Source organism: Corticium candelabrum, chromosome 17 (genome assembly GCF_963422355.1).
Source record: "Corticium candelabrum chromosome 17, ooCorCand1.1, whole genome shotgun sequence".
NCBI classification, from domain to species: domain Eukaryota; kingdom Metazoa; phylum Porifera; class Homoscleromorpha; order Homosclerophorida; family Plakinidae; genus Corticium; species Corticium candelabrum.
In genome coordinates this window covers 3,867,617-3,883,670 of record NC_085101.1, presented here as the reverse complement: position 1 = coordinate 3,883,670, position 16,054 = coordinate 3,867,617, and the positions used below count along the sequence as shown (strand labels likewise).

The window sequence follows — 16,054 nt, the reverse complement described above, 5'->3', positions numbered from 1 at the left end:
CAATAACTTTGAAACCAGAGGCTTCGCCTCGGATTAATTACTTTCATAGTTTTTTACTTAATTAATTAATTAACTGAACTTGCACGTGCTCTAAGAGAAATAATAACGCATATGTTACGCATATGCATGTTATACAGTAGCATATTGTTGTTTAGTTAATTAATTAATTAAAATCCTTGAAGCTATAGATTCTTTTATAAAATGTTGTTTTAGTTTGTGTTATCTACATATACGTGCTATTGAAGTTTCGATACTGACATGCTCAGTAGACTAAAACAACAAACCAGTTTCGTATCAATTTTCATTTGCACTGCGCTCGAGTTTGTGTTGCGTTTAGTTTCCTACGTCGCGCGCTTCGCGTCTACAGCCATCTTCTAGACCGGCAACGAACGCCAACGTTCTGTAGTCAGACAGTTTCCGGGAAGCTATATGACGTCGTCGGCGTTTGGCTACGATTTCACGTCGCGAGTTAGCACATTGAGTGTCGTCGTGGTGTTGCTAGTGACCAGTTGGCAGTGTCAAAGTAGAGAAACGTGGTGGAGTAAGAACTTTCCGGGACAACCAGACCGTGAGTATCTACATACGGGCGCCATGCTTACTTTTTAGTTCTGTCAGCCATTCCGGGTTTTGTTTACAGCGACGGTTTGTCCGGAGTTGAGTGACCCTGCACATGGTAGACTTGAATTTCGAGGAGAGGCAATAAGGAAGGCTACGTACGTGTGTAACACAAACTATTCCGTTGTGGGCGACCAGGAGGTGGTTTGCTCGTGCGGAGAATGGAGTGGACCCAAAGGGAACCCGGCGAATTCTACGTGCAAAAGAGGTAGGAAGTGTGGTGAATAGGTGTCATTCTGAGGCATTGGTTGTATGGATGATTAAATTACATTAGATGTTAAATGTTACTCTCAGACAGTTGCATGCATGACCACGTGCACGCTATGGCTGACTGTACATAGCACCACCTTGGCACAGACGGACTGTACATAGCACCACCTTGGCACAGACGGACTACACTGACCACAGTCAGGTGGCTTAATTCCATCATCGACTGGGAGGTTTTTTTAGAGAGTTCCAGTGCACATGGAGAGCTGATGGCAGGGGCATGAATTGTCACTCACATTACTATGATTTGCAATTGCCATACATTTGTAACAGAAATAGAAATAGGAAGACATATATTTGTCTGTTTATTGATATTAGCTGTTGCTGCATGCTAATGCATGTGGCAACAACAACATCAGGAAACATGCTGAGTGGAATTCTTAATGTGACATTGTTCAACATGATTGGTTCTGGTGGTTCTAAGAACTTTGCACATAGTACATATGCATGCCATGCAGCTACTAATGTAAGGTGGCTGGACATTATTCGAGGTCATCACCATTGCAGCTTTTGGATCTACTCAGGTTATGTCTTTCTGTGTAGACAGCAATGATGGCCAGCAGGGTTTACTTCCAGTAGTTACTATAGAACTTATACTCAAACCTCCCTAATCCGGACCTCCGAGATCCGGACACCTCCCTAGACCGGACACTTTTACCCAGTGCATATCAGGTGTTGGGGTAAGCACGTTGGCAAGAAACTCCTCGTATAAACACTTAATTAAGCTGTCTTTACATGCCAATGCGTAGGAAAACACATATATGTAACGAATGTAACCGTAGTACATGTACAAAGTACACATTTACGTTTTTTGGTACATTTTTGGTACATTTTTAGTGCAAGCGTGTACTGTACACGCACACTGTATGTAGCGCTGGTATGACGTTTACCAACCTTACATTAAAATGGTCTGGAATTCCAAGGATATAACGTGCGTTTATACCTATCTCTATCTTCCGGACATTTCTAGAATCCGGGCAGCGGCTGGTCCCATACTGTTCAGATTAGGGAGGTTTGAGTGTACAATTAATTAAACCAAACCGAATATGATACACACGATGTACGCATAAAGACAAGATGTATATAAAGACAAGATCCTAAATGTCTGTGCGCCTACTATTTTCTCACGCTTGGCTCATTGTTGCTCGAATTCTCCAGACATGCTTACTGAATGAAGAGGAACGTCATGATGTCAGTTTCAATAGGTGGGTCCCCTTTCAGTGATCGACCCTTGAGCGATAAAGCTCTGTACTCTGTCTGACATCGATGAGATTGCTAGGCACGACATTCAAGAGCATAGCGTGCAAGGGAATAAACAGTTTTTTGCTTTTGCATAGCCGAAAAAAAGTAGAGCGTTTAATAGGACATTGCGATGTTACAGTAGGTGACGCCACAATTTAATGCAAGGTCACAATACGTGAGGCCACAATCGATTACTTAATGGTTTCTTTTAGAGTTCAAGAGATGACGTACATTTAGTATAGGTGCATTGAATTCGGTTCATTCTAGGAGCGTTTCATACGTGCAAGTTTTCTAATTGTAAATGGAATACTTTCATGGTAATTACTTAGAACATCTAGTAACTGTAACTATAATTTTAGACAAGATACTTTCATTGTAATTCCTCACAGTTGAATGCACCCAGCCGACGCTGGGCAATGTAGCTGGTAATAAATAAGAAAAACAGGTTGTATTTGAATACAGTCAGCAGTAGGTACATATTGACTGCAAAATTAGGATGTTAGGCTATACAGTTATTTCTACAGAACTGATTAATAATATGTAGTAACAATAATATATTATGTCATAATGAATTAGTATTATTAAGTCTATATTTGTAATTTGCATTTGGCTGCATTGTTACTTTTACTTGTGTGGCAATGTTTACAATGGTAATTGTGTGCTGTATGTTTGTCATAAGATGGTCAATGGTCAATGTGGTCAAATTGGACAGAATGTTCTCTCACTTGTGGCGGTGGAAGGGAAACTCGTACTCGATCTTGTTCTAATCCTCCTCCTGAACCGGGTGGTATGGATTGCTTGGGAGACCCTTATGAGATACGAATTTGCAATGCAGACAAATGTCCAGGTTTGTAAGGTTTGCATGCATGTTTGTGACTTTACTAGTATGTTACATTGTTATATTATGATTCTGAATCACACACACACACACACACACACACACACACACACACACACACACACACACACACACACACACACACACACACACACACACACACACACACACACACACACACACACACACACACACACACACACACACACACACACACACACACACACACACACATCGTCAACACAACTTTGCATTACAGACCATCTCAGCAGATCATAGACGTTTTTTTGTAGCAACTCATTGTACATGTTGATGTTATTGTGTTGCAGTGTGCTCTATCCAAAGTAACATCAAAATTGGAGACATTTCTATCACTCCTTTAGCCAGTGGATCTGAAGTGAGTTTCTCGTGTCCAGATGAGCACAACTTTCGACTCGAAGGACCTAAAGTCCAGTCTTGTGTTGGATTAGATCTCTCTAAACTTAGCATTTTCTGCATTAGAGGTGAAAGAGCATTTTATCATTGATAAACATTAATTTTAAAATAGACTGCTTGATTTACAGTTTGTCCACAGCTGGATCATCCAGTCAACGGCAATGTGACCGTAGATGTAAACCGAACAGTTGCACGGTACAGTTGCCCGATCGGTTTTTCATTGCAAGGACCAGAGCAGAGGGATTGTGATGATGGTGTCTGGTCGGGAACAGATCCTGTCTGCAACAGAGGTGCTAAGTGGTTGTTGTATGTGGCAATATGTGGTGTCCCTCACTAAAACCAATTTTTTGAGCTTTCATATTGTTTAACTGTCAATCCTGTTTTTGTGTCTACTCAATGCAGAGTAGGAAGCTAGTCATGGTAACAATGAAATGAGACCTTCAGAAGCTTTTAGACTCTAGCAATAGCAATGCATATGCCTCTGCAATTGATTGATTCCACGAAAGCTAAAAACCGTATACCAATGTAAATTATGTGAAACTGCTACACACACTAGTTGGATATTCTTGATTTCTTTTTGCAATGCATATGTTAGGGTGGTAATAGTCTCGGTAGCCAGACCTCAACCCTGCCCTCAACATCCTGTCCTGTTGAGGGCGGGGTAAGGTCTGGCTACACGAGACTAGGGTGGTGAATTGTTTGACAAGCAAGCCCAAATTATTTTAATTATTAATTAAGGTTATCAAATCTTCTAAAAGATACATATAGGAGCACTTCACTGGTCCGTGCATCTCTGACTCTGCCCTCGGCGCTAATGATTTCTGGTCACACATCAAGTTGGGAAGTTTGGCGCTATCTCAGAGGAAACTTGATAGCAGAGCGTTGCTAAATTTAGAAAACAAAAATGGACAAGGCGGTTTTCCAAATAACATCTAATAAGTGGAGGTTTCGTTTTGCTGCTTCCTGTAGACTTTGATATTTGCTTAGGCGAAAGTAAAGCGTGCTTTCACATCACTGATTCACCTTCAATCGATGGCGAAAAGCACACATACAGGATGGTTCGGCTGTAGAATGAAGGCACTTTGTGTCACGTGATTATGTGCGGTGACGTACGTTTTCGTGTTTTTTTTTGCATCACGCAAGCCCTTTTATACTGTAGTGTAGCCTCCATTCGTAGAAAGAAACACGGAGGAAAGTGCGAAAGACCGAGCAATTGCAAGTCATTCAAGACAATCACGTGGAATCTACAACGTACGAACGACTGAGCCGCTTAGGAACTGTAACTTGTTCTCTTTCACTGTTAAGAGTCGCTTGAAGCGTCTAGACCTGTCTCTTGTGTGCTCTAGTAGTTGGCCTCGGAAAGCAAGACCAAAGCAATGCACCACACGTGCAACAGCAAGCGTTCAGTTCGCAGTCCAAGTCGTTAATGTACGTTAACGTCTACTATGGGTGTGTCAATCGGTGAAGTGTTTCTTTAACACGTTACTCTTGATGACACTGAATTTTATGGATATCAAATAATTGACTTTGTGCCAATGCGATTTGGTTTGTCATACGATTTAGAATGCTTCTGAAAGTGTCAAAGCTTCGTGTTTCAGTTATGGCTATTATTTGTATCTGCATTGTGAGCATCAAGAGAAGCAATAGAAAGAATCATAGTCGGGTTTGCTTACTGTTAATTATTTAAAGTGGAGTAGGGTCATTGCATGAAGTGATGTCATTATCAACAGCTTAGCACATTTTCAGTTCTTTCAAAGCCAGTGAAATGAGTTACAGCACGTCCGAAAAATAAGAATTGAGGTTTAGTTTATGAGACAGTAAATTTAGGTTGTAAGTTGTTGCAGTTACATTTGTGTGATTGTCATGTACCTACCTTGAAGTGAAGTGGACAAATATTATTATCGTAACTTAATTGGTGATTTCAGGTGTACTATTTAGCTTAGATGTCTGTTTATGTTTGTTCTGCTCTGCAATTAACAGACAGCTATGTATGACATTTTAGTGAGTTTTAATAAGTAATGTTACTACGTAGTAATCAGGATCTTAAGATATGTGTGTTAATACTTGCAGTATCTAGAGATGTTGCATACTGTTTTGTTTCATTATCCTGTGACACTTATGTTACATGTGTAACGAGGTTACGTAGTTCTATATTATAAGCAATTCCCAATAGTTTTTATATGGTTATTTAATCTGTCTTTGCTTCCTGCCTTGTGACTTACTCACTGAAATTTTATTTAGATTTGATTAGTGCTGATGATGGGGAAGTTGAACCAACTGGAGTTAGCCCTCGAATTGGCCTCGGTCAGGGTGTTTTCGATATTAACAGTCCGCAAATCCTTATATCACAGTGCAATGGATCGACATCATTTAATTTACGGACAACAACAACGCAAGCCGAATTGAAAGTAACTGCCATTTTATTTCTAGTCACAAATGAGACAGTTTTTCGCACAGAAGTGTTACTAAATACGTCAGAATATCTTTCAGATGAAGCTCGTTATGTTTGTGTACCACTAATATGTAATGATACCACCGGGTTGGGCTTACCTCAAGTGGGACAGCTAAGAATCACTGTGGAAATCTTGGATGGCACGGCTGAGTTTAGTAATGTCAACTTCTTGGAAGGCACGAGCTGTGAAGGTTAGAATGTTTTTCTTCAAGTATGTGTACATTTGTGTGCATAGATTTGTTTAGGTCCTGAGGATAGCGAATCACTTGCATCGTGTGATAATGGGACCGCCAGTGGTGACTGTGGGTTTCGTAACACCGGGTGTGGCACTGAAGACTTTGATGTGTCACTCACAGACGAGTCTGATGAGAGTTATGATGAGGACGACGATGATGACGATGACGGAGACGAAAAACTTGTTAAGATTTTGAACAACCAGACAGCTGAAAATTGTGAAAATTTTGGCTGTTTGTCGTGCTTGCGGGATTCAGGATATTCAATATCAGCAAGAGATAATAATGAAACAACTACCAACAAACGGAAGAAGAGAGCTGTTACCACACGTAAGTATATTATTGCGTTAATAATGTAATTAATTAATTAAATTTACTGAGTGACAGTCTGTGTGAGGCATAGAATTATGGACATTTCATGTATTATAAAGTTACGTGCATACAGGAATTTAGATCAAAGTCCTAAGGTTTGTATAGAACAAAATGGATCTAGTTTATTTTTGATTTTATATATGCAGTTTGCCAATATTTTTATACAAGTAGTGAAGGTCGTTTATAAAGATTGGGTTGTTAGCATATTGAAACTTGATATGCTTTCAAAGTTTGTATAAATGGTCACAAGATATTGTCTGTGTTTTCATATTTGTCAGTACCTCAATTAAATGAGTAAGGAGTTTTAGGGCATTCGCTAGATAGAATTTATTTGCTCAAATATTACAAATGTTAATTATAATATTTAACTAATTAATTGAATTATAAAGTAATCACCAACAAGGTAGCATTGGTATGTAAGGTTGAGTTTGTGTTTAGTTCTTTTGTAAAAGCGGGTATCGGTATCAACCGTTTATGCTGCAAAGCTGATTTCTATACCAAACCTCTGCGCTTGCAATGGAGCAGGTCCATGACTACTCAAATTTGTCATTGCAGTGCATGGTCCCCTCTTGAGGGACCGATTCTCCTTGCATAAAATTTCTCGATGACTCAAAAAGACCGTTTCTAAATACTTCGGGGTCATCGCCCTCCGCAATATTTCCAGCGATTGAAGACTATATGCTAATTGGAGCTGCTCTTTTACTGCTGGCATTTCTGTCTAAATTCTGATTGCATCTGCACTGAATCTAACGTAAATGTTTTCTGTACCGACCGCTATACAGGGAGTGTGTCGATTCTAGTCTCACTGTCCACCTCCCCAATTGCATACTGTACATCTGCTCGTGTACACCGTTACCACTGCGCATATCTACGCTCATGTAGCAAAATGAATGCAAAACAAGTATAAAAACATTTTGAAAAATGAGAAAGATGTATGTAGGGTTGCTGTACGAAAAGAATAGAAACAAGACCACATAAGGGGGTCCTCCCCTTCTCCCTACTTCCCTTCTTCCCTTCTCCCTTCTCCCCTTCTCCCTTCTCCCCTTCTCCCTTCTCCCCTTCTCCCTCCTCCCTCCCCTGGCATAAGCACCTCTGGATCTGCCCCTGAAATGGTTGTTGAGCAAGTGAGCTGTCAGATACCTGTTTAGTATTAATGAAATAGGATTGCTAGTGTGTAGTGTAGCTGCAGGAGCGGTTAGATCAAGGTGGGCTTTAGTGGCCAGTATGCAGGTTGGAAGGTGGAACTGAAGTTACAGGTGAAGTAATGAGGATGTTTGCCAGATGCCTATCAGTTTTGATCATATTTACCTTTGTGTTGCCCAGCAATTTTTCAGTTTTGTTTACAAAGTGTGAATTTAGAAAAATTGCAGTCATTGATCTAGCTATAGGTCTTTCAGACGTGACCAAGACTGTACACTATCATAAGGTGAGTTGACATACTTTGAAGGCTTTCAAGCTGTTCCCGCGTTTCATAGATCTTTTGATACAATCCTACGCTGTAGGTGTGATCAAATTTATAATAAATTTTAATTATGCATGCATATCTGACTTTGTGTTCTACTATTGAATAAATACAAACAGCTTTCTTACATCAGCAGAGTTTGTCATCAAGAGACTGTCAGTGTGGAAAATAGGGAATTATTTTTGCTCAGACAAACGGAGCCTTGTTAGGACATTCATTGTATCATTAAGTCCCGCCCCTACTCCAGCCATTTTGCATGTAATTTTTGATAAAGTTGTTATCATATGGTAATGCAGCCTATATGATATCATTGTGTACTAAATAGTCACAAATGCTAGGAGGCACCAACCCTCATGAACTAACACTGTGGAAAGCCCAAGGTTTACACTATCATATGTATAGGGTGGACGTTTTGTCCTAACACGTCCAACACTGGTGTAGTATTTGGTCGGACAAACAGCACATTTGGTGGGACACTGTCCGATGGCCTACTGCTATTTCCACACTGGACGGTAGATATTGTACTTGCAATTTTGGCTACAAAGGCTGCTGATCGCTTTAGGCAAGTGCAGCTAAATTTATGTTTAAATTTGTAAGTGGATCTGTTCATGCAGAGTACTGTTATGTTCTGCAGTGCTGGTATGTAGAGTTGCTGGTGGTTATGGGACGTAACATGACTTACTGTTATTTAGTATTAAGATTTGTGAATTTAATATTGGTGACTTGGTGACAATGTGTTATCGTATTTGACATTTTTTAAAATACAACGTTATTTATTTATTAGTTATTTATTTATTTACCTATTTATATATTTATTTATTTACTTATTTATTTATTTATTTTTATTTACTTATTTATTTATTTATTTATTGTTTATTTATTTATTTATTTATGTAGTTATTTATTTATTTACTTACTTATTTACTTATTTATTTATTTATTTATTTACTTATTTATTTATCTATTTATTTATTTATTTACTTATTTATTTATTTACTTATTTATTTATTTATTTATTTACTTATTTATTTATTTACGTATTTATTTATTTATTTACTTATTTATTTATTTATTTATTTACTTTCTTATTTACTTATTTATTTATTTATTTATTTATTTACTTTCTTATTTACTTATTTATATATTTATTTATTTATTTATTTACTTTCTTATTTACTTATTTATTTATTTATTTATTTACTTTCTTATTTACTTATTTATTTATTTATTTGTTTGCTTATTTATTTATTTATTTATTTATTTATTGCATTTGGTTGTGTTTAGGTAACAACAAATCATTTTGTGTTTACCCTAAAAAGGGAGTCCTCGCCTTCTCAGAAATAGCATCTCAGTTTGTTAAATTGGGCAGCCTTAATGAGTACTACTCGTTTTTCTACAACATGCGGAAAAGAGGGTTCCATTATCTTAATGTTTATGTTCAATGCCGAGGTTACGTTCACAGAATTCAAATAGGAAAACACGGATTATCATTTGTGATAGCAAATTACAACGGAGGTGGATCACATGGACAGCAATGCTTAAAGCTGCACACTCGTATTAAAGAGGTTTTGAAAAACAAGTGCACCGAGTTCAGAGTCATCTTTCAAGTAGCTGCTCTAAAGAGAGCCATATGTGTCAATAACATGAGGACACTTCATTGGAAGCATGTGAATTCAAGGCATTGCAGTATGTTAATTCTGTTTAATTAAGTTATTTGCTGTTGAGTAGCTGTGATTTGTCATTTTGTGTAGGACATGTTGTTAATATTTAGAGCTGATAGGCTCGGCACTCATCTCGTCTTCTAAGGGATGTCATCATATTGCATTCTATGGTACATACAACAGGTTATTAGTGGGATGTTGGATTGATTTGTTAAGTATCATGTAATGACTGCAATAATTGGTATCATTTGGAGGTAGCTAGTGTAGAAATGTAGTGTTACTTCCATAAGTTTTGTTGGTCAAGACTCAAGTTTAGATGGAAAGAGTTAAAGATTGTCGAATGCTTTACTGCTATTATAGTAAGTTGTTAGATCGAAAACTGGTTGGGTATCTGTTGTATTGATTATTCTAGAACTTGAAACTGCATTCTCTATTTGTGTCTGTCAGGCGTAGAACGTCTATCTGTGACAGAAAGTCTGTCTAATTTGAAAGAAAAACATAGAGATTTTAGCAGTTGAAAGGAAGGTTTGTTGTGTAATAGTCACACCTGCATACTACAAGTGCAGATCCTTGACAACCAGTACACGTACAGCTTCTAACCATTTCCGTCTTACGTTGACATCATTCGGATACGAAGCACCTTCCAAAGTCGACGACTTTCCTTGAATTATAGCGTCGTCTAGTCGCTCGGCTCGTTAGTCTCATGATTCCAACGCTGTTCACAACCCATTGCAATTGGCGGCCCTTTCCGTATCGTACAGCTGGGTCAAGAGCTACACTACTGCACGTTTGTGTCAATATTCTATTCCTGTCGGTTGCAGTTGACGGACAGCAGTTTATTCCTGTAAGCCCGAACCCTAATAGTTGGTGGAGCAAGCATTTTCCCGGCCAGCCGGACCGTAAGTTCACCATGAAATGTTTATATAGAGAAAGGTGTGCGCTCTGCATATGTATGGTTCTTGTTTCTTTAGCCACTTTGTGTCCCGTGTTACTCGGCCCTGGAAACGGTACGGTGGATGTTCGAGACGGAGGTATAGCCAAAGGATTCTACTCTTGTAATACTAACTACACGCTCGTGGGGGATGACGTAGTGAGATGTGTGTGCGGAGAGTGGACCGGCCGTTTGGCCGTGTGTCGCAGAGGTGAGTCACTGTGGCATTCCGCCATTTCTTTCTCTAGACATTGTATATAGTCAAGTCGTTAAGATTTAATTAACTAATTAATTAATTAACTAGATAATGATGGCATGGATTGTAAATGTCATGATGGCCTAGACCATCCCAATTGAACATGGTTTGCTTTGCTGTAGGTCTGTCTCTTGTCTGTCTGTGTGTCTGTGTGTCTGTCTGTCTCTGTCCATCTGTCTGTCTGTCTGTCTGTCTGTACATATGACATGTCTGTCTGTCTGTCTGTCTGTCTGTCTGTCTGTCTATCTGTCTGTCTGTCTGTTTGTCTGTCTGTCTGTTTGTCTGTCTGCTTGGCTGCATGGCTGGCTGGCTGGCTGGCTGGCTGGCTGGCTGGCTGGCTGGCTGGCTGGCTGGCTGGCTGGCTGCTTAGTTGTAAGCTTGTCTGCTTTGATGTCTGTCTGTCTGTATAGTTTTAGAGGTCATAACTTGATGACGCTTTATTAATTAACCATACGTTTTCTTCATATTTGTTGTGCATGTGCAGCATGCATGAACATGTATTTATTATGTGTAGATACCATGTAATAGTTATTTTTCTGGATTATTAAATATTCTAGTAAAATTGTGATGTTTGCTGCAGACGGTGACTGGACGTCTTGGTCAGAATGGAGCCGTTGCTCAACTACCTGTGACAATGGAGTGAGGATACGGCAGCGGTATTGTGACAATCCACCTCCTGAGCCTGGAGGCAAAAATTGTTATGGAAACTCGACTGAACGTATGATCTGCAATTTAGTGCGATGTCCAGGTAGGCCGCTGACAGTTTCAGTAAATTAGATTGTTGTGTGTGATTAGAAGTATAAGATGAGGTTTATGTACATAGGTAATCTTACATACATAATGATATTGTACACTGTGAAATGAATGCCTGTCTAAATGTTAGATAATTAATAAATAATTAATTAATTATATATGATTAATTACAATAATACACTACGAACCAGACTGATCTAGTTGAGTGTACAACACATAATAATTAAACAATGAGTAACATATTACTTTGTTTTGTTTTGTTGCAGTTTGTACCATTGAAAACACGGTTATAATTGGCGATCTAACGATTGCTGTTGAAGACGATACCAAAGTCAACTTTTCTTGTGCTGCCAATAGTGTGTTAATAGGAAACAGAACACAGTCTTGTGTAGGACTTGACCTGTCAAACATTGACTCCTCTTGTTTTGAAAGTATTGATATCGATTACATCAGCTGTGAGTGATTGCACTTGTAAAATATTAATTTGTCAATTAGAATGTGTTGAATTGAGCAATCCAGAAAATGGCAGTGTTACTGTCAACAGCGATGGCACGCTGGCTGTTTATACTTGTGCAATTGGATTTTTACTGGAAGGGTCACGAGAGCGTGAGTGTGTGGATGGCATTTGGACAGGAATTGACGTTCAGTGTCGTCAGCAAGGTATTTTGTGTTTTGAAAAGTTGACTCTTGCTCATTGCATGTTAACTGTTAATATATGTTGTGAATGTTTGAATGCTAAGACTTAATCAATTAATCAACTAATATACTTAAGCAATAGTTTGTGTTTCTTAGATATTTTCCAGGCTGGAAATGAATCCGTTAGTCCAGATGGCGCTAGTCCACAGTTTGCGATAGGAAAGGGTGTATTCAATGTTGACAGCCCGGACTTGTTTATTGGTCAATGCAATGCAACTGTGACGTTTAACTTTCGTACAACTACAAAACAGCCATCAGTAGCAGTTATCACAAGTCTGATTGTCAATGAAACGTCTATTGACTTTAAAATTGAAGTACCGAATGGTTTTTCTGCCGAACAGTTTATTTGTGTGCCGATCGTTTGTGATAGTCGAGTCAATTTATTGTTGCCCCAAGTAGGACGAATACGAATAACGGTTACTGTTGAAGATGGGACTGTTGAAATAAACAATATCAACTTTCGGAATGGAAGAAGCTGCGATGGTATGTTTAGACTTGAACGTGTGTGTGTGTGTGTGTGTGTGTGTGTGTGTGTGTGTGTGTGTGTGTGTGTGTGTGTGTGTGTGTGTGTGTTTGTCTGTGTGTGTGTGTGTGTGTGTGTGTGTGTGTGTGTGTGTGTGTGTGTGTGTGTGTGTGTGTGTGTGTGTGTGTGTGTGTGTGTGTGTGTGTGTGTGTGTGTGTGTGTGTGTGTGTGTGTGTGTGTGTGTGTGTGTGTGTGTGTGTGTGTGTGTGTGTGTGTGTGGCGCAGTGGAGCAGTTGGTAGAGTATTGGTGATGACATCTGGGAATCTGGGATCTTGTATTTCGTGATGAGGGTTGACGGTTTGATCCTGGTGGAGGCTCCACTGTCGCAGTTTCATTGAGCAAGAACTCACCCACACTTGCTTCTCTTAACTCAGGAGTATAAATGAGTACCTGGTCATTGACTGGAGTGGACAAGACCGCTGGCTTCGCAGTAACATCATGCAGCAGACGGGTACGTGTGGGCCTTGGTGTCCAGTCTCAGAGCTTCGCCATACGTCAGTGCCCCTGGGTGACTCTGGCCAAGTTCCAGGTGGATTGTAGCGCTGGCTTTAAGACTCCACGTAGTGCATGGAGGCCCTGTCTCTAGAGGCAGGGGGAGCCATCTCCGCAACTGACCTCAAGGTCGACGTTGAAAGACGTGGAGGGCTTAACATTTGTCCATTATTGTGTGTGTGTGTGTGTGTGTGTGTGTGTGTGTGTGTGTGTGTGTGTGTGTGTGTGTGTGTGTGTGTGTGTGTGTGTCTGTCTGTCTGTCTGTCTGTCTGTCTGTCTGAGCGTGTTCACACTTATTTTGTGTACACATACTAATAGTATGTCGTATGTACAGCTGAAGACGACGAAAACACAGGTTCATGTGATGATAGCATAGCAAGTGGCGATTGTGGCTATCGTAACACTGGTTGTGGAACTACCCCATTTGAAGTAGTTTTTGGCCCTGATGGCGTGACAGAAAGTGATGAGGAGACTAACGTGACTTCAGTTGCTATTCTGAACAATCAGACATCTGATTCATGTCAATACTACACATGCATAGCTTGTCTAACACAATCAGGATTTGAAGTGTTACCCAGAGACAACACAGCAGGTAATACCAGCGCCGTTGCCACAACACTTACAAGAAAGAAACGTTCATCTGCACGAAGTAAGTTCAAATCACGATAATTATTGTTATTGCTAATCAATGATGAGTTGAGACATCGATCACTAGCTCAAATGTATAAGGTTTAATGGTCAGCATGCATACTAACTTAATTGTTTACTAGCTGCATGATGCTGTGTAATTGATTCTTTAGTGTTGTACATCTTGATGTGGTACATATAGGACAATTAAAACACAAGGTGGAATATTGAAAGCAATAAATATCTGATATCTAGGCGTAGGAACCATGTACGCAAAGGGCTGGCCCTAACAATGTTGCTGCCTCGCTGCATTTACCTCCAAAATGTTGTGGATCCATTATCTAGTTAACACGAGGTGCGCATGCGCTAGGGTTACAGTAGTGTGTCAGTAGACGGACAGATGGACAGACGGACGGACGGAAGGTTAATTGGAATGTAGTGCATGCACTCATTGTTATCTAGATGTCGACAATCCCACGAGCCAGTCAATGTATATTGTGACACCTAATACTATCGAAAAAGATAAACCAAATGTTATTATATGGGTCGTCGGTGTGAAAACATATGGGAATAGCCCCAAAACACATAAAAACCCAATAAAAGTAAATAAACAAAACACAAAAGGAAATAGCGTTTGCCCTGCGCCCCCAAGTTTTCTTTACTTTGTATAGCAGTATTTATTAATTCTAATAATGATTGTCACTTATTGGGGATAGCATAATTTACTTTAAATCCCCTCAAAACAGAATAATTATAAATAACATCATAAGTGACCCTGTTCTCACACTCTTTAGGTTAACTAGCAGGTGCATGCCAGTACACCTGTGCAGTAGCTGTTTTGTAACCTAGACGCTAGCATACCAGGGTTTAGCACTTTAGTGTTTCTTTGCTAGATCAGTAATAGTTGTAGGTAACAATAACAGCATGCATGCATGATGATAATAAAAATAACAGCATGCATGCATGATGATGGATGGTGTTTATAATGATTTCAACAACATATTTGAATAGACTTGCTCTACTTTCCATTTCGCCCGGATAACGCGGCGGAAAGGAGTCTGACTACGCGAGACTAACTTGATAGTACACTGTGCCATTAGGTCCGGCCGTTATACTAGCCACACCAGTTTACTTTTGAATTGATTAATTGAACTATAAACCACAGCTAGTTCATTGTTTTCCTGGCGTTGTTGAGGTTTTCGCTTTCTACTGATTGATGTTGTTGTACCAAATTGGTGCTAATTTCTAAAATTTGTACAAATTGAAAATACCAAATTGGTTAAAAATTCCTGGATCTGGGACTACTTGTGCAATCGCTACAACGACTTCCGAAATGGTGCCGTTTCCGCGCATTGAGGTTGAGCCCCCACCTCGGGTCCTTGATGCCATTCCTACGCCTGGCCCTTCTGTGTACTGATAACAACCGTGTGGCTTACTGTATAATCACTTAGGCTTTTCTACAGTGTAAGACTAGCTGCCTTGTGCTACAAGTGCGAACCATCCATTTGGGCTTGTACGCACGTGTGCAAGTAATTACCTGAGACCCGGATATCCGGGCTAAGGGTATAGTAGTCGTCTGACCGACAACCACACGACCGTATTTATACTCGATTAGCGCAGATACAAATGAAGCTATTCCAACCAATAAACGAAAGTGGTGTCATTACCGACCAATAGACGAACGTGATGTCATCCTACAGCTCCACCTCGCTTTGTTTGGTAGCTGTACGTGCTACCAGAACTCGGCCATCGGGCGTCCATCCTGTACATGGTGTTTATAGTCTTTGTTTTACTTAATTAAGGGTTTAGCACATAGCAATAACGCCTAGTCTACATTTGCACGTGCATGTTTTCCAACAACAACCAGCTAGACGTTTTAGAGAGCAAATTAATTAAGGTGCTGGATTCAGGTGTCATCCAGTACGTGTAGCTGTACGTGACTTGTAACATTTTAACGTCTTGAATTAGAATCGTGTACAGTTTTTATGCTACATACTTTCACTAATTAAATCACACATCTAGAAATGATGTCTGCCAAACGGCACAAAAATGTTTTATTGGCTATAGTCCCTACGGGCTCTTGATTTTTATAAAATCAAAATTTACTGGTTACTATATACTCTATATAACAAACAAGCCTGACTATGCTCTTACATTCTATAGCTCTAAAACAGTTCTGTGTTACGATTTCTGACAAG

General features: G+C 39.6%; 1 protein-coding gene across 1 annotated transcript; it reads left to right on the top strand.

Annotated features, from left to right (window-relative positions):
* The first annotated feature begins 295 nt into the window (after nt 1-295).
* On the top strand, nt 296-10,003 carry LOC134192950 (uncharacterized). Its single transcript, XM_062661706.1, has 9 exons — nt 296-568; nt 638-823; nt 2,804-2,971; nt 3,292-3,465; nt 3,526-3,687; nt 5,639-6,040; nt 6,095-6,412; nt 9,201-9,602; nt 9,668-10,003. The coding sequence occupies exons 1-9, from the start codon at nt 430-432 to the stop codon at nt 9,685-9,687; spliced, it is 1,971 nt and encodes a 656-aa protein (XP_062517690.1). The 5' UTR covers nt 296-429; the 3' UTR covers nt 9,688-10,003.
* The last annotated feature ends 6,051 nt before the right edge of the window (nt 10,004-16,054 follow it).